We start from the raw sequence: 24,251 nt of genomic DNA, 5'->3' as shown, positions 1-24,251 counted from the left end.
AAAGGTTGTCTAGAAAAAACGCTAGAAGGAGGGTTTGAACCTCCGACCTTGTGGTTAACAGCCACACGCTCTAACCAACTGAGCTATTCCAGCACGCTTGTACCTTAAGGATAAATAAAACTTCTTAAAAAGACTTCTCCCTGCCTCCATTTTCGGGATAGCTTTCGTTAAAAAAACATATAAACTACACCATCACTGTAATGAACCTAAATAAAAAATATTGAAAGCAGGAAAAAAAATTGTTATTACTAGTAAAATATTAATTATTTTTATTTCTTTTTATATAATTTATTTTAAATATTACTCGCTTCTTTCAATTGTTCGTAATAAGAAGAAAATTTTCTTATTTTCAAAGTCAACTCAAAATTTTAACCATTTATGGACAAAGATTGGAAGTTGTTAGTTCATGGTATATAGTACCATTCCAAAGAAAAGTATGTACGCTATTTTTCTATATTTTTTACTGTCATAAATTAATTGAACAACTAAAATAAAAAAATGTTTATAAAACTATTTAAGTTTTAATTTTTTTTAAAAAAATTATCACAATTTACTCCATTTGTATTTTATTTTTTTTGGTATTATTACTCAATTTGTATTTGATTATACTTGTTGTACATATTGCATCTTTAACATTAATGTTTCTTATAATCCCTATCTTTTATTATTTATTGTCGTATATGATCGATTTATCTAGTGTAGATTTTTTTAAAATTATAATAAATACAATTGTACGCGTGGTAAGACAATATTTTTATTTTGTTTTTTGACTTTTCTAGTAAGTATATTTACAATTATCCTCAATTTCTCTATTTTATATTAAATTTATTTAAAATGTTTTCGTAAATTCACTTACAATATATACAATAAGTTTAATTTGATTAGATAATGTATCCATTTTTATCGACCACATTAAAAAAATTATATTTATTATTCGTAATCTTTAATAAAAATTTACCATCCATATTCATTATGATATATATATATTGGAAGAAAAAGACAACATTAAGTGATTACATTAGATAAAACCATAGTTAATAGTAAATAGACATGCTTCGATCTCTTCCCAATAAGATTATGATCGAAGTTAGTGAGGATCTAAATTAACGTATCAAAGGACTACCTATATCAGCACATTTAGTCATGTGATCAGCAACACCATTAAGAGTTCTCAGGTTATGTCGAATACGAATCTCCCATTTCCGACGCAAAACTTAATGTAAAACAAATTTATATTAATACACGTGGCATGATTATGACGCGTGGCTTATTAATACTCAGTTTGAACTATTAATGCCATCTATGCATATTCCCTTAAAACAAGCAAAGGTAATCGGTCAATTAAAAAGCAAAATTAGGTCAGCCTTAAAATTCTTGTATCCCAAGGAAACTCCATGTATAAAAATACAAAAGCTAATTAGTATTTTGTTGTAACTTGTAATATAGTCTGAATTTGTTTAACAAAAGTTTCTTGGTCTCCACTCTATCCATAGTTCTCAATACCATCGAATCAGAGCAAAAACAAAAAGGGTTGTAACAAACAAAGCAGCATGGTCTATGTTTGGTGCTCTCACTGCCTTAATTTTTGCAGGATGGCTGTCCACCATGGCTTCATGTAAGTAATCTTTCCATCCAATAAACCATAATATCGATGAATATATCAAATTTTTTATATATGTTTGTTTGTGTATAGTTTTCGTATATTGCTTTTGGGAAAAAAATGCTTAATTCATTTGAAAATTTATTGAGAAAATAATTTTTTTTTACATATGCATTTACTGCATAAATTTGAGTTTAAGTGCAGATCCTGTTCAATATGTGGAAAGGTGTTAGATGAAGTAAAAAGAAGGTTTCAATGATAAAGAGGAAGAATACAAGGTTTAAAAGGACCAAAAGGCTGGGTAAGAGAAGACCAGTGTTTTGATTGATTCTTTCTTATTATACCTACAAAGTTAGATCAATTCTCCCCATCCAAATTAGAGAATTTGACCCCGATTTATATATTTATGTATGCATACTCTGATTCTTTTATTCAAATAAATTGTATATGAAGGCGAATGGAAAATAACATTTGATTAGATTTGTCATGTTAATAATTTTAATATCGCCCTATTTTAATTATAAATTAAAAAAAAAGTTAAGCTTTTAATTTTCTTTTAACAAGTATTTCTCTTTATCCAAACAAAACAGAGGTAGGCAGTAACATTGCATGAGAGTTTATAGGTTGGGTCCGACCCTACTTATGATTTAATAACTAAAAAATGTGAAAATTAATTTGTAAATAATAATTAAACATGCGATTCATATCTAGCTGTAAATTTAGAGATATTCTTTGGCAAATTCAACCCTAGCTGCCATATTTAACCATGCGATTCACTCTCTAATATCCAACAGTTGAATGAGCAACTACTATAAATTTTATGGATAAAGTAATTAAATGCATAAATCCGGTATATCGGAGTCAATTTGTAAATTTGAAACATTTTCAAATGCCAATTTCACTGAATAATTTACCTAAAAAAGAGAATAGCACATACTAGACATTCACTTACTATTGATCCTCTAAGAATTTGGATTGCTGAAGAAAATGTAAATTAGAGATTAGACGTCTCTTCTCATATTTCATTTATACCCAAACAAATAATAATTTGAGATAGACGATTGACAAAGAAGAGAAAGTCTAACATGAGGGAAAAGAAGCCGTCAGGTTAGCCAAGGTGACTGCCTGGCACCATGAAAAAGATTCATGGTTGATACAGAGATTTTAAACCTCTTTGAAAGATGCAGGCAAGTCATCCTTGGCTACCAAACACGACTCTTTTCATCATGTAACACCTCTCTCCTTCTCAGTTTTTATGCACACCAATGGTGAAGACAATGCTTGGTATTTATAGATTTCTAAAAGGTTGACACTGTTAATTAGCATCTCATTATTGTATCTTGTAGCTGTCAATGCAATGGAATATATTCTGGTCAGTCCTCAATGGAGATTTCTTTTTGAAGGGTTGACAGAAAAAAAGGTTGAAATTGATAGTGCACAGATTGGTAAATCTTCAACTTGATTCACCAAATCACATTCCATTTTAGGCGTGTCGACTTGTAGGTAGCCAACATTTGTGTTCAATTTTTTTTATGTATTTAGAGAATTCTTAGAAGAGCATATCTTAATACTTGTTTAACACTAATATTTCAAAAAAATTAAATAGTAGGATAAAAACATAGATTTCAAGCTGCCGCCTTTCGACGCCGTCGGCCATCCTTGACACTTGACTTCAGCTCGAGTCGCCTCTAGCTCGCTTGTTAGGTGAAAAAGTGAGCGAATCAACAACTGGTGGAACCTCAACCCCACCTGCTAATTCCAGGATACTCCCACGTTTCTGAGGTGTGGCAAAATCATCCATTTGAGGCTTAAAGATCTTTACAGCGGCTTCCTGTACTACTCCATCATCCCCGACCTTGCGGCACAGTTTTGCCTTCTGCACAGAGTACTTCGATCGCTGTTCAAACGGTAATCTCAGGTAATAGAGAAAGTTGACAACATCAGCAAAAGTCGCGGAGCTTGGTGCCTTAATGATGTTACTTCTTATGGCTTCGGTCAATAATTCATCCCTGAAACCGCGATCGAACATCGTGAATTTCTTTGCAAGCTTCAGGAATTGACTGATGGGTAAGCCTGCGCCATAAACGGCGTCAATAGTGAACAATGCAGCATCGAAACCATGCTCGACGATCCGAGCTGATGCTTCAGTGATCTGCGCCTGAGCTTGGTCAGGGGAGAAGCCACCTACAAAATACAAAGAAACGTGAAAAAAATAGCTTTAGAGTAAATCCTTTGGGAGTTAAGATTATCTTGACAAGCTTTAATTGCTTTCGAACTCTGTAGTTTAATTTCATTTTCTTGAGTCTATTATGCAACTATTTTATCCCGTGTAAAAAATTGTGTACGAATATACAAAGTGTAAGATCAGCTGCCAACATGAAAGAGAATTAATTACTTGGCTTTCTGCGCAGCTTAGCCTTCTGCTGCTCCAAGTACTGCACTTGCTGTCCCACAGGTGATATCAGGTATTTGAGGAACTTTACAACATCAGCAAAAGTCGCCGAGCCCGGTTTCTCAATGATGTTATTACTGATGGCGTGGTCCAAGAGACCATCCCTGATTTGGCGATCCTCGTGCCTCGTGAACTGCTTCGCCAGCCTCAAGTAGCTTTTTATTGGAAGGAATGCACCAATGACGGTTTCGGTGGTGAACATCGCGGCATCGAAACCTTGCTCGATTATCCGAGCTGATGCTTCAGTAATTACGGCCTGAGCTTCAGCGGGGGAGAGACGACGCGTCATTTGCTGCCATAAACCTCAAAAAAAAAAAACGAAGTTACTTGAAAAGTAAAAAGAAGGGACACCAAAGGGTTAAAATAAGAGCAAAAGAAAATCGTTTAGTATTCCGTCGAATAAATTACAAACATAAACAAACACCATTTAATTTTCATTAAATTACCCCTTTTGGTGCTTTGGATCAGATTAAACCAAATTGGGCTATCATAAGAAGTCTCTCTATCTTCTCCAAGAGCCTTGAAAAAGAAAAAGCTTTTAACTTAATCTATTGGGAGTTGAGACAATCTTTTCAGGCTTTTTATTATTATTATTAAAGAAGAGAAGATAGTTCAAACTAGAGATGTGTAAGATTGGAAGTTTAGTCCAGCAAAATAAAAAAGAATAGCCGATTGAAGCATGTTTGGGGTCTCCTCGAAAAATGCAGGCCTGCAAAAAGATTTCGTCATAATATCAGCTGCTACATTTGCTTCAGTCTATTCAGCAACTATTTAATTCCCAGTAAGGCTTGCTATATTGAATTGTGCCAAAAACAAAAGTGAATATAACGTGCACTAAAGTAAGGTTATATGTCGTGTTAGAGCATATTTGATTTTTTATTTGAAAAATAATGCTCATGTATTTTTACTCGAGTTTATATGATAGTATATTTAATCTTTTAAAAAAAATTATATGTTTAAAAGCATTTCTGAGTAACATAATTAGTTAACTTAGAATTTTTCTTAGGACCTTAGTAGAATTAGGTCTAAGTAAAGGGTAACAATAGGTCACTCCTAGAATTCCTGATTCCCAAAGAAATCATCTGTATATGCAAGTTAATCTTTCCCAAGTTCTTTGGGTATACTTTTCATCTTTTTCTCTTTAATTTAATTTTATTATTAGTCTGTATTATATATAAATTTCGAATTTAATTTATGAATTTTTTACATTTTAAAATTTTGATTTTAATTTACACTATAGTTATTATATTTATTACCTAAAATAATGTGATTTCTTAGAAAATTATATAAAAATAATTAATTGATATGATATTACACTTGATAATATATTTATTCGCATGTGGTAAAATTAATTAACTTTTTTTTCTTGCTTTAGTATTCTTTTTATTTGAAAGAGACACTTAACTCCTTTGAGAAAGAAATTTTACATACAAATGATTTAACTGCGTACTTTCTGTATACAAATATACTGAAGTGTGAAAGTAGCTGCTAACATAAGAGAGAATACAGTATTTAAAAGAACTGAAAGGACAATAAAGAATACACATCACTGATTCTTTGTTGGAAATGAAATTTTCATCTTTTTCTGTATCAAAACTTATATTACATGAATTACTAATACGTTAAAATTTATATAAATGTATAATAATACATTGACATAACAAATTATAATAACTATATAAATGTTTAAGAAAATATAAATCTATAAATGGTTGGGTTTGCATTTTCATGACTCCCTGATACGATTTATTGAAAACTAAATAACTTTGTTTCAAAAAAAAAAGTAAAATGAGAATTTTATTCTTCCAATTTTCAACATAGCATAGCAGCATTCATCTGCAACGAAGCCTTTCCCCTTTGAGTCTCAACCTCCAACCAGCTTTTGGATTCAACATAGCTGAAAACTTTGCTTCCAAAGCAACTTCGTGTATTCACAAAAAAAACAATATATGATCCCTGGGTTTTCCAAATCTCAACAGGGAATACTAAAACATTGTTAGCAAGCAATGGGAATTTAACTCCTATCACTCATTCGGTCTTTGCTTAGCATAGTACACTGTCAAGATAACCATCCAAACAAAGCAGCCGTGCCCCAGAATATATATGTATATAATATTTATAATGAGCAGAATTTCACTGTATATTTAAAAAGCCATCCAATAATTGATGGCATCTACAAGATGTAAATTTGCAGAATTTATTAGTATGATACTAGTGTTACCTTTTCATCATGATCCAATGCCAAGGCCTCATTATCATAACTTTTTGATCAGTGAACACGCAAAAACTTTATTTCAATCAAAATCACTTCAATGTATTACTATTATTTTGGATTACGCAAATACTCAAAAATACATGTCACTTCATATTATACCAAAGTTTTGAGTACCTGAGAATCTTCCCAGTTTGTTCATATATCAGACTATGACCCCTTTTTTTTATAAAAAAAATAAAACAAATTCAGATAGATAATTGACAAAGCAGAGAAAGTCTAACATGAGGGACAAGAACCTGTTAGATTAGCCAAGGTGACTGCCTGGCACTCTCACAAAGAGCTTCTGGTTTCTTTTCCATGGTTGATACAAAGATTTTGAACCTCTTTGAAAGATGCAGGCAAGTCATCCTTGGCTACCAAACACGACTCTTTTCATCATGTAAGACCTCTCTCCTTCTCAGTTTTTATGCACACCAATGGTGAACACAATTCTTGGTATTTATATATTTTTAAAAGCAAACTCTAGTTGACATTGTTAATGGCTATGTCACTGTCCATATAAATGGAATATATTCTGGTAGTCTTGAATGGAGAATTCTTGCACAAGGAAAATGTTCTTTTGATGATTTTTATTAATTAAAATAGGATCAAACATCTATGATATCAAATGAAAAGCCACATCTTTTGATGAAATCACTGACTCTTTTTTTTCTTTTAATTGGTGACAGAAAATAGGGGTTGATAGTGGACAAGTTGAGCAATCATCAATTAGCTTTACAAAATGAAAATCCCAGTCCAATATCTCTGCCTTTCCATTTTTGGTCTACCCTTTTAATTGAATCCCTATTGGAATATATTCTTCTTTCCTTTTAAGTAAAGTTGAAAATTATGCAGAGGCAACAATGGAAGTAAAAGAGAAAATTGCAGAATATAAATTTTCAGTTGCCATCTTTTTTCTTTCTTTGGTCTGATATTCTTTTTATGCTTCATTTGTTTTCTAATATAACCTCGTTCGATACCAATGAAGGAAATTACGCGTTGCTATATCCGACACTCACTCGAGTTGCCTGTTTTCATTTGTCTTAAATTTCGACAGATTTTACTGAAACCAAATCTTATAAATGGTAAAAAAAAAATGTTGTTTGAGGCCCATTTTTAATATGGCAGAGTTTTTTCATTTGAAGGTGTTATTAGCTAATAATTTAATGACTAATGTAAGGCCAAATTTGGGATTGAATTATTTGGAACTCAAAACTCGAATACTAGTGCAGCATGAAAATGAAAATTAGGAAAAATATATAACTTAGAAAAGCAAAAAAATAATTACAGCATAACTGATAACGTTAAGAAAAGGAAACGAAATTCATAACATGTAAACAATTTTAGTTTTTCAGGAAAACTATTTTAGTGAAGGTAATAAATATAAGTAAATTACGAGTTGAGTGATTTTTTCAGGAATCTTACCAAACCGGTAAGATGAGCTGATCTCCAACCACCATAAAAATATTCTCTGAAGTACTGCAGAACTGATAAACCCATGAAGAAAGAAAAATACTATTCAAGTTACAGAATTGAGAAAGCTATCCAAATTGTGTTGGAAAATGACGTAAAATAGCCACAGATCGGTAATCATTAAAGGAAAGAAATTGTAGTGCTGCCTCAGTGGAAGAAGTGCGAAATGAAAAAAGTAGTTAAAGCTCCTGCCTTTAACATGGAATGCACGTTCATCTTATATAGATTAATGTATTCTTGATATGAAGTGGAAGAATTTATTTTTCCTTCATTGTGAGGAATGGATTTGGAGGGGGAAGAAATGAAAAGGTGGACAATTTTCCTTCCATTTTCTCTCCTACCAAACACAAACACAGTGTTAATGCTGAGCTGCTGGCTTATCAAATATAGAGAAGAAAATCATAAATCCAGCTGATATTTGACTTGTCAATGCCAGCAGGCCTAAGTTTTTAGTGTTGAAGAGCAAAGTCTACCTGATATTATCCCTGTAATGAACTAAACTTCAATGAAGTTTAATTGCTAAGTTTCAAGTTTTATTACACGGATGCAGTAGTGCCTGTAACTGAACCAAGTGCACCATGAGCAAAACCCCAATTCCCTGAAAAAATGAGGGAAAATCGAAGTAAATGTACAAAACTGGGGAAGTATAGTTTGATTATCTAACGACCTGGGGTTCAGGATATTTCTCCCGCACCATCCTACACGCCAGTCCCTTTATTGTGTTCACTTGACTCGAACCAAGGATGTGATAGACTTTTCCACAATACAACAAGGCCGCGTGGGACTCATAGGTACCCAAAAAGGGTAACACATTTGACAGAAGAGCAGGCGGGGCAATGGATAAATCGCGATCCGTATGAGGACGTGAAGGAGATGTTTTTGAACCCGAGTTGTCACAGAGTCAGTCAGCACCATGGCTAATGACAGAAGGTGGCACGGGTGTAGCACTTTCATTTCTTGCAGCTGCAGGAATGTACCAATATACGGCTAATAACTACTTGATTATCAGTGAAATCTCAACTTTTCCAACAAATCTACTGATATTAATGTGTTTTTTTTTTAATATTGGATTCTTCATTTTTCTAAAAATAAACTTTAACCAAATTAAATCACTTTTAATTTAGACTAATATTTAACATATAATTATACGTATTATATATATATGATGTAAATATTTTTCCGACAAAATTATCAACGACAATACAGTATAAACATTTCCATCGCGCATTTGAGGAACAATTATGCTTGGGATCAAAACATCGATGCCACCGATACAATTGCTTCAGCTGCATAAAATATAGAAACTGTAAACCCCCAAGTGTTTTGGGTTCGAAAAGAAGCACCAATATGCATGAAAATTAGGAACTGTGTAATCATAGATCAGAAACCAATTAGAAGTAATGATAAGTGATAAATAACAAATAAATTGACTGCTAAACTAAGAGTTTACGCATAGAAAAAAAATTAGATATGAGACTGATTTATTTACGTCATGGAGGAGGAAACTTCGGCTAATTGCTCTTTCACTGACTGCGGTTGCAGCGCCCCAAACTTCTTACCATTACTTATACATCATTTCGGACCAGAATTTAAATCAATTTGCACAGCTAGTCCTACTTTTTTAACAATTTATCTTTTCTTTCTTTTTACTTTTTTAGCAATTAGAAAATAACAATCCAATTATCATAATAAACCATAATGATTAGATTCAAATACCAAAATGTAATTAAAAATTTTAATTAGTTACTCACTACCTTAAAAAAATTGAAGAAAATAAAATTTGCTAAATTTTAATTTATTTCTTTGCATAGTTACTTACAATTCATTAAAAAAATTGAAACAACTAGAGATTAGCTGTACAATCACATTATAAACATCCACCAAGAAATATATTAACATTCATTTTATCTTCAAACATTTTCATAAATAACATTCATAAGACAAATAATTACATGGATCGTTAAAATTTTTTTTTTCAATCAGCTCCCAAAAAAACTCTTCATTTAAAAAAAAAATTCAAAACTCGTATTAATCTGAAAAAAAATTTACGCATCCAAGTAACCTTTTTTATTTGTATACACATGAATCCCATCTATTCTTTGATTTATATAATTAAAGTAAACTCCGATTGCACCACATAATTAATGGTACAAAATTGTTATTCATCCAAAGCAAATCTATCGTGAGGAGATTTTTTTTTTCTTGAAATATGATATTTAAATAAAATTCTTATCATTATGATATTTTATCTCTAGAACTTATTTTAGCTATGAACTCAAAGGCTTTATTCACTACAATTTTTGAAATTAAAAGTACTTTTAAACTTAAACAAAAATAGCAAAAAGTAATTTTTCTCTTTTTAAGTTTTTGGGTTTGAGAAAAATAATTTTGGAGTAAAATGATGTTTTTAACCTTTATTTATAATTTAATGTATTTTATATAATATTTATATTGAATATAAAATTATTTTTATTAAAATTTATTTCAAATATATAAATTATGTATTTTAATTTGTAATAATTTATATATTCAAATTGAATTTTACAAATAATTAATATTAATTACTTAAAAATATTCAAAATTTATATTTTATATATCAAAATTTAATAATAAATTATTTTTTTATGTTTTTATTGGAATACCGTAATAATAAATTTATTATTTTCTACTGTATTTTTCAAAAGCAACTCTGAACTATCATTTTAGTTCTAAATGTGTTTATTAATAAACAAAAATTATCATTAAAGCTTTTGAAGTTTGGCAGTTAGCAAGCTTTGATTTCTCAAATTCTTCTGTTTCAGATGTGATTGTTTCGCTTTTTCACTCGCCGGATAGTGCCATGAAGTATACGGTTTTATAGAAACAGGTACCGTTGGAAGAATATAGATGCGTCGACGGCTGTCGTTTTATCCTTTGTTGTATCTCCTTTGCAGGTCAAGCCCCTTCTGTGTTGGTATAAATGTAAAGTCAATGCAGCAAATTTTGTAAGGGATCGGCCGACCAACTTTTCGGCAGTTGTAAGGAACTCCGGCGGTGTTCATTAAGGGTCTTTCAGGTCATTATCGTGTTTGTTTGGAGCAGAAGGTTGTTGAAGCCTTTGCGGTCCGATAAGTTCCTTCTTGATTGAAGACTCTTCGTATGGACGGAATTATGATAGAGAGTAACTGTCCCCAAGTGATTTCAGCTTTAAAGTTTGATGGTAATGATATTTCTGATTTGGGTATGTTAATTTCATACTGTCAAGCGCTTGCTTCTTAATTTCAAAACGTCCTATTATACAGGTCGAAAAACTAATAAAGTGGCTCGTATGCTTTATCTTATGCAACCCACTTTGAATGGGAAAAATCTCCTCCTAGTCTTTCATCTTGAAACTTAAAATATTAATATAATATAAATATATAATATTTATTTACTTTGATAATTAAGTGTAAAGACAGATTATTAGGGAATTGAATTCAAATTATATTGACTCACAACATAACTATTACCACTAAAAAAATCATTTTTCGAATTTAACATCTCATTTCTATTCTTTTTCACTATTTTGTAAAAGGAAAAGAAGCCCATTTTTCTAAAAAGAAGTTATTTACATATAAACAAAAGCATAAAGGTGGAATATGAATACAAAAATATCGATTTATATTTCATAAATTCCAGAGAGTATACTTAATTAATCCTATAAAAACAGTTAGAATAAATCATAAATCTCCAACCATCAAAAGTAGCATTTGTTAATAAAAGATTTAGAAAAGGGTAGGTGATGATGTATTAAAAGAAGAGGAGCTAGCATGAGAGAAAAGAGACTGTCAAGTTAGCCAAGATTGGCTTGCCTGCTTGCTTGTGAGTTCCCAGCCAATGATGAGAGATGAGTAGGCAAGTCATTCTTGGCTATGAAACAAGGCTCTGCTTCCCCATATTAGACCTCTCTTCCAATCTCTGGTGGGATGTTTATTCCTTTGATTTCAAGTCTCTATTTATAGAGGTATGAAATGTTTTGACTTGGTATGTGACCTGGCTTCACATTATTTTCCTTATCTTAAGAATAGGTTCTGTTCCATGTATGTTCTTTTGGATTTTGGAGCTTTATAATGGTGAAAGAATTTCAAAAGGAATGTCAATACCAGTGAGTCCTCTTAGCTGACCTTTTACCACTCCCAATAGCCTATTGTTAACCCCATTTATGAATATATATATATTAAGAAAAAAAAATGAAGATATAAATCTGTGTTTGGAAATTATTTCATGTAAATTTGGTATGATTTATTTTTGGCAAGTTCTGTCCATTGCTTTTTAATTTGTTTCTTGAATTTAGAGTTAGTTTATATAATATTTTTTTTCTAAAATGATATTTAACATATATGAAGCGAAATTTCAATTTATTTATTTTTTCTTATCCACAAATTATTACCTGTTTTATAAAATTATTTTGTATGGCATATGGGCTATGGCATTGGGATGAGAAAGAATCAAAGCACGTTGGAACTTGACTATCCATTTGAAATTAAAGATTATGATTCAAAGATCTCCCATCCATTGTTTGTATTATATTGTGCTATCAGTAAAACAAAATATAGAAAAAGTTAATAAGAATCATTGACAAAAAGTGGATTGTTATTAATAAGTGATTGGATGTAAACCAAAATTGGAGAATCAACCCCAATATAAATTACAAACTTAATTAATTGAATTAAAATTAATAGGTTCGAGTTTTTTTCCTACAAAATAAAATCTATATCACCTAAAAACAACCATCAAAAGAGCAAAGAAAAATACAAAAAAATATTATAAGTTTGAGGTTTTAATATATATTTACGTATTTATAGGATTTCAGTTTAGATTTTATCATATTTTAAATTTCATTACATACGTGCCATGCCTTATTTAGATTATTATTTTTATCTATTGTACTTGTAATTGTTTAATTTTAATTGTACTTACACAAAATATGTTGATTATAATTGTAATTATCTTTGTGTATTCAGTCTAATAATTAGTTATACATAATACTTGTAATTACAAATTGTAGTTGTACCTTAAAAAACAATTTTTAATTAATCACTGAAACTTTGACATTGTTGATTGAGGTGAATGTTCTTATTCCTTGAACAATCATGTTTAAGTTCCACCAAGTAAGTCTTATTATATGCATATATATTTTAATTCTTTCCAATTTTGTCCAGCTGTTTATCCAGTGTGGTTTGATTATAGGGTAGTTACCCCTAAGCATATATTTATATTTGTGGATATACTCTATTATAAAATCTTTCAACAATAGTTTTTAATTAAAATTCTAAAAACAAAAAACGTTTGAACTATTCTTTATCTAAAACCCATTCGAGTTCGGTGAAGCTGACATGAAAAACCCATATTTAATATTAAAAAATAAAAATATTTTTAAATTAAGATTTATATATTATATAATTCTTTTTACTATGGAAAATAATAAATTACACTTGAACATATCTGAAGCACAATGCCTACCAAAACCAGATTTTGTTAGTGGGCTTGTCCTCACTAGTTATGAGATGGTAGGCCTTTAATTCGCAGCCCAACAAATTTAGAGCAGGAGGCAGAGTCATAATCGATATTTAATCCGATAATTTCATCATCATCATCATCTAACTAGAACGTTTCGAAAAATTAGATCTAATCTTTCAACATGTTCATTATATCAATGTATGGCGTATAAAATTATTCAATTTTCAAGTTTATAAATACACGACATAAAAATAATATAAAAAATAAAAAAAAATTATAACATGATAAGAAAAATAATATAGACATAATACAAATCCATTAAAATAAATCTAAAAATCTATCTAAAACGATTTTTTTCAAGATATAAAATAAATTATTAACATATAAAAATTTGTGTGAATTTATAATACTTTTTTTTTATATTTTCTATTTTCATTTTAATGTTAATGTTCATAGTCCAAGCTATTTATTTCAACAATATTATCTCTAATATTTGAATATATGTCTCTCTTTAAGAATGTAATGTATTATACCATTACAACGGGCTTTTGTTGATATTTATAACACTTTGATCACATAAAAATAAAATATTAATTTTATCTAAATTGTATCATATTAACAAATTATTCAAAATACATTAAGATTAGTATGTAACACAAGCGTTAACATAATAAAGTATGTAAAATCTAAAATAAATTGAGGTACAATAAATATGTAATATAAAAGATAATTATAACAATACATTAACTTTAAAAAGAACACCAATGCGATGAGTAAAAGTCTATCCAAATTGACCTAACCATGTTAATTAACACATTCGACTTGATTGATGTTATATATATTTTTATGTATTTATTTATTTTAAATATATTAACACTATGTAAAATATATAATATAAATTAAATCCTAAACTCAAATTATTTTAACTCAAACTAAATTTTAATTAACCACAAAAAACTAAAATAAAACACCCTAAAGGCTAAAACTAGTTCTACGTACACAAAATTTTACCTTTCCATTCAACAATTATGGTGTTTCTTGATTAAGTTAATAAAACTTAATTAATGAAACAAAACAAATAAAAAGTCAATTAATCGACTTCACTGGCCAGTATTAAGTTAGTTAAAAATATATGTTAATTGATTAATCAGTTAAATTTAAAAATAATTGTCAAATCGATTAAAATAATAGAATGAATTAAAAAAATTAATCAATTAAATTTAAAAATAATTGTCAAATCGATTAAAATAATAGAATGAATTTTAAAAAAACTCTGATTTTCTCCCTACTTCAATCAAAAAATTTCATTACTTAAAGCAGTAGAAAATTCAAAATATACCCAAACACAGAATGATTGTTAATGGTTTTGCCAAGACGGTTTGTTTAAGGATCCTCCTTTAATACTATAATTTATTTACTTTATATCTCTATTTATTTAATAATAAAAAAACTTAAGTTTAAACCTTGAAACAAGGGCATAAACCTCAAAGATTAGCTTAAATTAAAAAACTAAACATTCAATACCCTAATTACCCTTTATATCATATTTCTTTTTCCTTTTGCTTAGCTGCAATAAAAGCAAATCCTCTCAGTTCAACATTTTGCAATTATAAATGCATTAGGGGACAGCATTTGATTACGGGTATAGATTAGAGAGGTTTGCAGATATTAGATAATAAACAAAGGTAGACTATGTTTAAGAGTATATTATAAACCAAAATTGATCTCGTTTCAGGCTATAATAAATTTATTTTTGCTGGGTTAGCTACCTTTACAAACCACCATAAATATAAACATTGGGCCATTTTTGCAGTGGTAAATATACACCATTAAAAGTGTAGTTAGCAGTAAGAAAGTTGATGACAACTCATATTATTCTCTAATTTAGCTAAGGTAATGGATTTTCCCATTCCTGTTAGTGGCCATTAACCTCCCCCCACCACTTTGATTCACTTTTCTGATGTAACCATCCTTTCCATTTGCTCAGACTCACATGGCTCCAATTACAAACTATGGGCTATATAATGCATGCATGCCTGTGTCTCACTGCTTTGAGTTGAGCCTCTGGATTTGGAGTTGTGGTGATGGCTTCAAATATTTGTACTAGGCTTGAAATTGCAATATTTATGGTGGGATTCGTTTGTGCGAATTTAGTGTTAGCAATGTGTGGTAACATTAGTGAAGTGTTTGAGTACAACTGGGCTCCTAATCACATTATCTCTCAAGGAGACCAGATCGAGCTAACTCTGGACAATGTTTCTGGTAATGCCAACCATTCTTTGCTTTGGGTAATGAGTGTTTTGTCTTTTGTTGTAATCAAAATGATTAGGAATGTATTTGTTGAAATAAATGGTGATGTGATTGATTATAGGTTGTGGATTTGAGTCTAAGAAGAAGTATTTGTTTGGGCAAGCAAGTGTGCAGATCAAACTAATTGAAGGAGACTCAGCTGGAACCGTCACCGCCTTTTATGTAAGATTAGTATTACTAGATTATGAGTGTAAAAAAATTATGTTTGAGAAATTTAAGAATGGGAAATGCAGATGGCATCGGAAGGGCCTGTTCATGACGAACTGGACTTTGAGTTTCTTGGGAATGTATCGCGAGAGCCATACCTAGTCCAAACTAATATTTACGTCAATGGCACCGGCAATCGAGAGCAAAGGCATACTCTTTGGTTCGATCCCACACTTGATTTCCACACATACTCTTTTTTCTGGAATCGCCATTTCATTGTGTAAGTGTAAGCAACAAACTGTACTCAAATCTATGTTATTCAGTTATTTGAAATATCATGTTTAATATTCGTTGGCAATCTAAACAGGTTTCTTGTTGATGGAATTCCCATACGGGTTTTCACTAACAAAGAAGACAAGGGTGCGCGGTTTCCAAGACAGCAGGCGATGAGCATCCGAGGGTCAGTGTGGAATGCCGATGATTGGGCCACGCAAGGTGGGAAGGTGAAGACCAACTGGACCAATGCTCCCTTCGTTTCAACCTTTCGGTTTTTCATCATCAATGCTTGCGAATTATTGCCTGAAACAGACGATATTATGGCCCAATGTGGCAAACTCGGACGGTTCTGGTGGGATAAGCCAGCTTTCGTTGTGTTAAACAGGCATAGGAGCCATCAACTTAAATGGGTTCGCAGAAAGCATTTGGTTTATGACTATTGTAAAGATAAAGCACGATTCACTGAGTTACCAAGGGAGTGTATCAGTTAAAATTACTGCAATAACTTTTAAGCATTTCACAGATTTTTGTGACGCCTTACTCAAGTGTGGCCTTCTTTGTAAAAAAATAAAAATAGTGCCTCACGCCTCACCCCATAAAGACAAGAAGCCACTGCATTTATAACACTGTTATCCATATCCCTATCAACGCAATAAATGGATGCCACATAATAATTATATCACATGTTTCCCAAAAACACCCTTTTACTTGTATCCACACAATCCAAAAGAACCGAACTCACACTCGTACTGCAACTTTGAATCCTCTTGCAGAAATGGAGATGACTGCACCATCTTTGTCTCAAGCAAAGCTCCCAAGCTGCTCGGCTAATCTTTCACCTTCCTTCCTTCAGTCAAAAGCCTCTCTTTCAGCATCAAATTTGGTGGTCCCTTTTCAGTCCTCCAAAAACTATGGTGTCAGGCTTAAATTTGATAGAAACAGATTAAGGAAACAAAGAAATGTTGGGGTTATTTTTGCTTCTGAAAGTGAAAGTAATACTTCCACAGATGTCACTGATCGATGGCTTCTTGAACCTACAGGTCAGTGAGTCAGTGTTTTTATGCTGTTACAGGGTTAATTTTTTTTTATCTGGTTTCTGAATCTGGATAGCTAGTTTAAGAAATCGCCAACATTTTGATGCATTGTTGAACTAGGTGATGGAGATTCAAGACACATTGGATTTAAGGTTCAAATGCCAGATGCCTTTGAAATTGCTTCCGTAAGTACCATAAAAGAAGAATGTTGCCAGTGTCACTGTTCTATCTTTGCATTGAAAATAACATCCATGGTGGATTTTATTTGGTCATTTTGTAGAGCGAAGTGACTGTTGGTCGCCTCCCTGATAAGGCAGATGTGGTGATTCCAGTTGCAACAGGTAAGTTATTCCAGTTGCAACAGTTGATTGGACTACCGTTATACTCGATATTTTAATTTTAAATTCTTTTATCCTATCCCAAGTATCCCAAAATTTAATGAAAATGTAAAATTGGGATAATATTTGTTTCAGCTATGAAATAGATTATTTTCATACTGCTAATACCTTTGATATGGAATCATACGTACATCTCTGGATGCTGTAGTATCGGGAATTCATGCTCGGATTCAGAAGAAAGGAGGGAATCTTCTGGTGACAGACTTGGATAGTACAAATGGGACCTTCATCAATGACCAGAGGCTAAGACCAGGAGTTGTTTCCAAGGTGCCACCCGGAAGTTTTCTTATATTCGGTAAATACACCCAACTCTTCAAGTTCAATTCAATCCAATAACCCCGGAAAAGTATCCCAAATTCTGCATTGTAACTGAGGCAAACAAGACTATGTTTTCTTGAGTTATGTCTATGCAATGGTTCTTTTTTGATGTAGGGGACATTCATTTGGCAATGTTTCGTGTCTCGAAGCTTGAGAATGTTGCCGGCATCGAAAGCAAACCAGAGGAATCTGCTGATAAAGTAGAAAGTGAAACTGCAACTGAGGGTACTTCAATGGACTAAATATTGCAGGATTTTGTTGTGGAGGCATTCAATTTTTGTCATTAGATTTTTCTTCCTTCAAATGTTTTCTCTTTATGTAATCCGAATTTCTTCCACATACATTCAACATGGAACGAAATACATTAATATAATCTCTTTATCAGCATGTCAATTGTCCAAAAACCTACAACATGTGTACCAACCAACAATTTTCCCATTTTTAAATTTAATGCAATGAAAACACGAGTAGTTTAAAAACTGCATAAGTTAAATTCCAACTTTAGAGGCATGCTGAAAAGGTAACATGAAAGTTTGAAACACTGACTAAACTCCACTGGAATTTGCATATAGCTGGAACTGTAAATGGATAAGAAATGTGCACATGCCTACTATTTGAGAATCATAAAAAACTAAAGGCATGTAAATAGAAGCAGTAGTTCCAATAAAATGCCAACAACGCTCAACCCCAGCTTCTCTATGGAGGCAACCATAAGAAGAAGGCCCAGCTACCAAAAATATCACAAGAACTAAAAGATTGAAATGCAAGATCATACAAATGAGATTAAAATCCATGGATAACCAAAAGATATCATAGTTACGATACAGTCACAAAGTTATTGTGTCTAATCTTGTCATAATAAAAAAAAGATGAATATGTTGGAAGCCTAAATGCATAAAGTAAGTATAATCATAAATCATCTGACAGCCGTTATGTCTTCACCTTGGAGCTTATGCTACGTTTACTGTGCCAGACACTATTCCTATCACCATTGACTGTTTTCTTCTTGGCTGCAACAGAACATTGATCAGTTCGACCACCCTTATTATTCATCTCAATTTGAAGTCTGCGTCGCCTCATCCTATTCTCCAAACGTATTCCTCTTAGTGCACGTGCCCTCTGCTCAATTTCTAGAGCTTCTGAGAAGTTCCAGATACGAACAACACCTTCCTCACCCCCACAGACAATTCGATCTGCACCAATACCAACTGAGAACAAATTGCACCCAAATCCATGGAGCATTCTCTGGGGTGGCTCTATGTTCCTTTGTTCCATGTCATTATCCCTTGAAACCCTTTTCCCCAAGGTGCACTTACTGGCCCTCAACAACTTCCGAACATCAATTAGCGCAAGTTTACCATCACTGGAAGCTGAAACAAGCCAGGGAAACTCAAATGCAAGGGAGTAAACAGCACCTGAGTGAGGAATCCATGTTGCAACCTGCACGACACTAGATTCGTCAGACCCACTCATTATCTCAAACATGTGTATCGCTCCATCTTCTCCACCAGTAAAAAGGAAGTCTCCAGTGCGACTCCGAGCCAAGGCATAAGTATTACCAACGTGAGCATTGTGAATAACATTTAATAAAGTCCCGCTATTTGTCTCCCAAAGAAACACATCAGAACCTGATGTGCTTACAACAGTTGTGTCATGAGGAACAAGGCTCCAAACCCAGTCACCATGCCTCAATATCTGTGTGCACTTCAGTGATGACCTATCCCAAACACGAACTGTCATGTCCCAAGAACCACTATATATCCTAGTAAGGTCCAAAGCAAGAGAAGTTATAGGCCCCTCGTGTTCCCAAAGTCGAAACTCATTGTTCTGTTTCTCAACACCCTTAAGGTCAAACAAGTGCTTAAGACTCTCTACTGCCTTCCAACAATGGATAAAACCATCAGTACCCCCAGCAACTAATAGTTTAGTATCGGCTGCAACAGCCCTAATAGTACAACCAAGGGGCCGCGATGATGCAATTGACAGCCCCTCCTCCGTATCCCACATTCGTACAACCGAATCATATCCAGCAGTAAAAATGAGTTTGGCTGAAGCCAACAGAAACACAGTTCTAACAGCTTCAGTATGACCATATAAAACATCAATGCTATACCGTCCTAAAAATGTCTTGCTCCTAAAATCCCTCTCCACAAACAATTTTTTCCATGACTTCTCATCGGAAGCCCCAGCACCCAAAAGTCCCGAGGCAACTGGTAAACCCCACCTCTCGCAATAAAACTCTTTCCAAACGTGATGCTCGGATGCTATATTATGGAGAATGGTCGACACACAAGATATTATACCAAGCTCTTTAGGGTCGAGACAATTCAAAATTTCTGAAACTAAGGCTGGTGGGAGATCAGTGATTGACCGCCGGGCATTCGTAAAAACATCATTAGGAGGTAACTGTTTTGAACCATAAAAGCTTGAAATGCCCTTCTTAGGGTTAAAATCCAAAGCCGGTTTTGAAGTTTCCAAATTTTCAGGTGCGGAATTGTAACTAGAATGGTTTGACTCAGAATAATTTGCCAGATTTTTAGAAATCTCAGTGCTTTCTTGGCATTCAAATGCCATAAAATGAATGAAAATTTCACCTGGAACTATTAATTCAATGGTATAACTATAAACCTAAATCCCCTAATTCAAGGGCTCAAAAAGTATTTAAACCAGAAATATTTCAAACCCAGAATCTGAACTTACCCTTAAACAAAGATGCCTAAATCTAACAATCCCTAAAACCTGAAACCCAAAAGTATTAAAATCAAACTACAAAATGTGAAATAAAACTAATCAGAAAATATCCAATGAATTGAAGAAATTTGAAGGGTTAACAATTAATAGAAGGTGCGCAGAATCTAACCAAAACCCAGAAAGTCAAAAAGAAAAAAAAATTGAAATTAAAAAGGTACCTCTAAGATTAAAAATTCGTTCTTTGGAGAAGAGAGTTGTTAGAACTGTTCTTAATTTTCCAAATAAATGAAGTGTAAATGGTAAATCGAGAAAAGATAATTAGGAATATGGAGGAAATTGAGGAGGGGAAAGGGAATATTTCTTGGATCCGAACGCCGAAGCGGTGGGAAGGTTTGGAGGAGGGGATTTTTTATTATTATTTTATTACGGTACTATTAAAGGAAGGATCAAACGGTGGAGATTAATGGACCAAGAGTCATAGAAATTTTGTGGGACGTTGGATGATAATGCGTCACGCACAAAGATGCTTCTACATTGTTATGATTCATAATCGATTTATGGCTTAATTAAATTACAAGCAAATAGGAACTAACATATAAAATAGTTTAATATCTCAGTGAAAAAATTATGATAAAAGTTTAATAAATGCGTTATAAAATGAGAAAATATGTATAAAATAATATGAAAAAATATGGAATTTTTATGATGTTATGGATTAAATTGTTAAATTTAAAAAAATATACAAATGAAATAATAGAAGTGAAATACATAGAAATTTAATAAGATAAATTATGTGGTTTGAATGCAATGAGAAAAAAATTGATTTAATATGATTAACTAGTACATACAATTTTTATGACAATAGGAACTAATTTAAAGGTTATGAAAGTTTTAAAGAAAATATTTGATAAATGAAAGAATATACTAGACCTGATATTCAGGTCAAGTATGAAGGTGTTACAGTGAATAAAATGTTATTAATTTGAAAATTTTTGGCAAGATATTTTCCTAGAATAAAGAAGTAATTTTACATTGATTAGAAATTTTTTTTATATTAATCATTGTATGTTATATGAAACAGGTATGGAAAAAAATTAAAAATAACCTAATTAAAAATATAAAAATTTGATTGAGATTTGAGACCCATAGAGCTTCAAACTACAATTCAGTTAAAGCCTTTGGCGGTAGTATTGTTGATAATTAAAATGGATGAGACTGACGATAAAACGGAGAGTTAAATAGGTTTGTCAAAAAAAGGAAACAGTTTGCCCTGGGCGAGTTGGGTTCATAAGCCCCAACAAAACCTACAAACCTGGGCTATTTAATTTTTGGTATTGGCCCGCGGTACTGTCTCTGTAGTTCATGTTCTTTCCCTTCTTTTTCTTTAAAATTCGGGAAAGAACAATCCACCAAACCTTCTTGAAAAATAGGCGTTGTGTTCCGTCGGTAACAATAAATCTAAGAAGAAGAAGAAGAAGATTTTCGTTTCAAGGTTAGACATCATTTTTACTTTTTCTCTAAGTGGATTTTATTGATTTTAGGCTTCCACTGTTTGTTTTGCTTATGATTAGTTATCTTTTGGAGTTTTGAGGTTTCCTTGTCTTCTTTTAAACAGAGGATGCCAAACTATTTAGTCATCTTGACTATCAATTGCTGAGAACTTATTTTTTGGATTAAATTGCAGAGAAATATTTATTTGGTTTGGGTTTTTCTTTTTTTATATTGAAAATTATTGATTCATTGAGTTTGTTATTTTGTGGGATTTGATTTGACCCTTTCGCTCAAGGATTGAAGTTCAAAATGGTATAGCGTATAACTAGGGGAAGGATACACTGCAAATGGTATATCGTAAATGTCATTTAGATATTGACACAGTTCGTGTTGTCTCGTGTTTTCGATGAATCCAAAACTAGGATTCTTATTGTCAGTTGCCTTGGACATGAAGAAGTTATTGCAGCACATTAGAGTTGATATCTTAACCGGGCTGCCCCTGAATTTTAAATCTGGATTACTTACTTGGTTATGGAACTCGTATTGCAATTCATCATCCTTGTGTTGTATCATTGATTTAGCATAGGCCACACGCCACGAAACCGAGATACAGCTTGAACCAGAGTTGATTTTGTTGTTCATCGTACTGCCTCATGTTTGTGCATGTTAGTCTTAAAATCTTGCTTCCATCCTTTTTCAATTTTAGTAAACTGTTTTGCAAATCCTATGTCGAATAAAGCTGCTTTCTACTATGATAAAATTCAAACACAAATTGATGAGCCTAAGTGATTGAGGGTCTCTTATCTCTTTATCTACTCCAGTTTACTGGCACTTGATGGTCTAACTTCAAGGATTCGAAAACTGTTATATTGCAAGAAAGTAGAATTAAACCATTCTTTTAGCTTATGATTAGCTGTTAGTTCTTTTTTTTTAGTAAATTAAACCATTTTTTTCCTCGTTTTGAAAGTTTAGTTTTCGGAAATACAGATTAGTATCTAGAGCATGGGAAAATCTGCTGCAGATGAAAAGATTCTCAGTTACAACGATGTTGTGCTTAGACGATCGGACTTGGACATCCTCAGTGGCCCGTATTATCTGAATGATAGAATCATCGAGTTCTATTTTAGTCTCCTATCTTCAAGTCATCCTTCAGAGGACATCCTATTGGTTCCACCATCAATTGCTTTCTGGATAACTAACTGCCCCGATGTTGATGGTCTTAAAGATTTTCTGGAACCCCTTAAATTGCCGGACAAGAACCTCGTGATTTTTCCAGTCAATAACAACGATGATGTAAGCTTACCCGAAGGTGGAAGTCACTGGAGCTTACTTGCATATTACCGAAGTGCTAATATCTTTGTCCATCACGATAGCAATCAGCAAATGAATAAGAGGCATGCTATGAAGCTGTTTAAATCTGTGGTTGGTTATAATGGTGGTCCAAGTTCAACCAGTAATGACAAGTATCAAGAATGCATCGACACACCTCAGCAAGTTAATGGCTACGATTGTGGCTTATACGTTACAGCTACTGCAAGAACCATATGCTCATGGTATGAAAGCAGTGAAAACAAAGATGGCACTGATATGTGGTTTTCTTCTCTAAAGGAGCAGGTGACTCCGTCGGTGGTTGGTGAAATGAGGAAAGAGATACTGGGGTTGATCAAAGATCTAATGGCCAAGCAATGAGAGATATTGAATGGGGACGTATCAGGTTGGGTGTGCAAGAGGATGAAGTTCTGCCATTTCATGGATCTTGTATTTCAAGTTTCCTTTCAAAATCTGGGACTTAGTCTGTTTTCTGGATAGCAACTTAAGCAGGCAATGTATGGCAGTCGCATGCATGCTTATTTGATTAATTTGTTTTTCAATTTGTTAAATGAAAACTTTGTTGTTCTAACTTTCATATGGATCCGATATTTACACCTATGTGTCGGACATAAATATGAATTCAATGCTCGCATCCACATTGAGGATGAAAATCGTGTATCACAAAATGCTTAGGAAATTTGAAGGCATCCAAGGCTAGGGATGAATGGTAAAGAAAAGAATTTTTTTTTTTTTGTTGTGACAGATTTATACTTATTGCATCTACTTGTTTGCTATAAAATTACAATGTCATTAACTATAGGGGAGGTTTATAAAACTTACAATTAATGTCATAAAATATGTTGTATCAGTCATCAATGGAAAACTTCCAAAACCAGAACCAAATGAGTAGACACTTCATTATAAAGCAAAATGAGGACAGATTCAGTAATAGTACCATAAAAGTTCTTGTATTAAGAGTCAAATTGTATCTTACCCAATCTACTCAAAAAATGAATAA

General features: G+C 32.4%; 5 protein-coding genes, 1 long non-coding RNA gene and 1 other non-coding gene across 10 annotated transcripts; 4 read left to right on the top strand and 3 right to left on the bottom strand.

Annotated features, from left to right (window-relative positions):
• Positions 1 to 19: 19 nt before the first annotated feature.
• On the bottom strand, positions 20 to 93 carry TRNAN-GUU (transfer RNA asparagine (anticodon GUU)). Its single transcript has one exon. It is a non-coding gene; the product is annotated as a tRNA-Asn (tRNA).
• Positions 94 to 1,436: 1,343 nt separating this feature from the next.
• LOC107961382 (uncharacterized) lies at positions 1,437 to 2,093 on the top strand. The gene is made up of 2 exons (XR_001701278.2): positions 1,437 to 1,615; positions 1,805 to 2,093. It is a non-coding gene; the product is annotated as an uncharacterized lncRNA (long non-coding RNA).
• Positions 2,094 to 3,018: 925 nt separating this feature from the next.
• Positions 3,019 to 4,605, bottom strand: LOC107959253 (uncharacterized). The gene is made up of 2 exons (XM_016895259.2): positions 3,996 to 4,605; positions 3,019 to 3,784 (listed from the first exon to the last, which is right to left on the bottom strand). The coding sequence occupies exons 1-2, from the start codon at positions 4,339 to 4,341 to the stop codon at positions 3,273 to 3,275; spliced, it is 858 nt and encodes a 285-aa protein (XP_016750748.1). The 5' UTR covers positions 4,342 to 4,605; the 3' UTR covers positions 3,019 to 3,272.
• Positions 4,606 to 15,239: 10,634 nt separating this feature from the next.
• LOC107959252 (xyloglucan endotransglucosylase/hydrolase protein 9) lies at positions 15,240 to 16,526 on the top strand. The gene is made up of 4 exons (XM_041113097.1): positions 15,240 to 15,519; positions 15,629 to 15,729; positions 15,801 to 15,994; positions 16,082 to 16,526. Exons 1-4 carry the CDS (start codon positions 15,342 to 15,344, stop codon positions 16,479 to 16,481), a joined length of 873 nt encoding a protein of 290 aa, XP_040969031.1. The 5' UTR covers positions 15,240 to 15,341; the 3' UTR covers positions 16,482 to 16,526.
• Positions 16,527 to 16,645: 119 nt separating this feature from the next.
• Positions 16,646 to 18,127, top strand: LOC121229279 (uncharacterized). The gene is made up of 5 exons (XM_041113098.1): positions 16,646 to 17,030; positions 17,145 to 17,209; positions 17,305 to 17,365; positions 17,571 to 17,717; positions 17,855 to 18,127. Exons 1-5 carry the CDS (start codon positions 16,766 to 16,768, stop codon positions 17,980 to 17,982), a joined length of 666 nt encoding a protein of 221 aa, XP_040969032.1. The 5' UTR covers positions 16,646 to 16,765; the 3' UTR covers positions 17,983 to 18,127.
• Positions 18,128 to 18,518: 391 nt separating this feature from the next.
• On the bottom strand, positions 18,519 to 20,838 carry LOC107959251 (F-box/WD-40 repeat-containing protein At5g21040). The gene is made up of 2 exons (XM_041113095.1): positions 20,650 to 20,838; positions 18,519 to 20,479 (listed from the first exon to the last, which is right to left on the bottom strand). Exon 2 carries the CDS (start codon positions 20,312 to 20,314, stop codon positions 18,671 to 18,673), a length of 1,644 nt encoding a protein of 547 aa, XP_040969029.1. The 5' UTR covers positions 20,315 to 20,479; positions 20,650 to 20,838; the 3' UTR covers positions 18,519 to 18,670.
• A 796-nt stretch (positions 20,839 to 21,634) lies between these two features.
• On the top strand, positions 21,635 to 23,982 carry LOC107959256 (NEDD8-specific protease 1). Of its 4 annotated transcripts, XM_041113093.1 has the most exons (3): positions 21,698 to 21,923; positions 22,345 to 22,587; positions 22,910 to 23,982. In XM_041113093.1, exon 3 carries the CDS (start codon positions 22,925 to 22,927, stop codon positions 23,609 to 23,611), a length of 687 nt encoding a protein of 228 aa, XP_040969027.1. In that variant the 5' UTR covers positions 21,698 to 21,923; positions 22,345 to 22,587; positions 22,910 to 22,924; the 3' UTR covers positions 23,612 to 23,982. The 4 variants fall into 4 exon arrangements, with proteins under 4 accessions (XP_040969025.1, XP_040969027.1, XP_040969028.1 ...); XM_041113091.1 differs by lacking the exon at positions 22,345 to 22,587 and having other exon boundaries at positions 21,635 to 21,923; XM_041113094.1 differs by lacking the exon at positions 22,345 to 22,587 and having other exon boundaries at positions 22,895 to 23,982.
• Positions 23,983 to 24,251: the final 269 nt, after the last annotated feature.

The sequence above is a fragment of the Gossypium hirsutum genome, chromosome A05 (genome assembly GCF_007990345.1).
Source record: "Gossypium hirsutum isolate 1008001.06 chromosome A05, Gossypium_hirsutum_v2.1, whole genome shotgun sequence".
NCBI classification, from domain to species: domain Eukaryota; kingdom Viridiplantae; phylum Streptophyta; class Magnoliopsida; order Malvales; family Malvaceae; genus Gossypium; species Gossypium hirsutum.
This window is presented reverse-complemented; position numbering and strand designations above follow the sequence as displayed.

Bases quoted from the DNA above. Each gene is read 5' to 3' on its own strand.
- LOC107959253 (XM_016895259.2), bottom strand. From the start codon at position 4,341: ATGACGCGTCGTCTCTCCCCCGCTGAAGCTCAGGCCGTAATTACTGAA. The intron at 3,785-3,995 runs GTAATTAATTCT...TGTATTTTGTAG, and splicing joins TAAGCTGCGCAGAAAGCCAA to GTGGCTTCTCCCCTGACCAA.
- LOC107959252 (XM_041113097.1), top strand. From the start codon at position 15,342: ATGGCTTCAAATATTTGTACTAGGCTTGAAATTGCAATATTTATGGTG. The intron at 15,520-15,628 runs GTAATGCCAACC...GATTGATTATAG, and splicing joins AACTCTGGACAATGTTTCTG to GTTGTGGATTTGAGTCTAAG. The intron at 15,995-16,081 runs GTAAGTGTAAGC...CAATCTAAACAG, and splicing joins TGGAATCGCCATTTCATTGT to GTTTCTTGTTGATGGAATTC.
- LOC121229279 (XM_041113098.1), top strand. From the start codon at position 16,766: ATGGAGATGACTGCACCATCTTTGTCTCAAGCAAAGCTCCCAAGCTGC. The intron at 17,031-17,144 runs GTCAGTGAGTCA...TTGTTGAACTAG, and splicing joins ATGGCTTCTTGAACCTACAG to GTGATGGAGATTCAAGACAC. The intron at 17,210-17,304 runs GTAAGTACCATA...GTCATTTTGTAG, and splicing joins ATGCCTTTGAAATTGCTTCC to AGCGAAGTGACTGTTGGTCG.
- LOC107959251 (XM_041113095.1), bottom strand. From the start codon at position 20,314: ATGGCATTTGAATGCCAAGAAAGCACTGAGATTTCTAAAAATCTGGCA.
- LOC107959256 (XM_041113091.1), top strand. From the start codon at position 22,925: ATGGGAAAATCTGCTGCAGATGAAAAGATTCTCAGTTACAACGATGTT.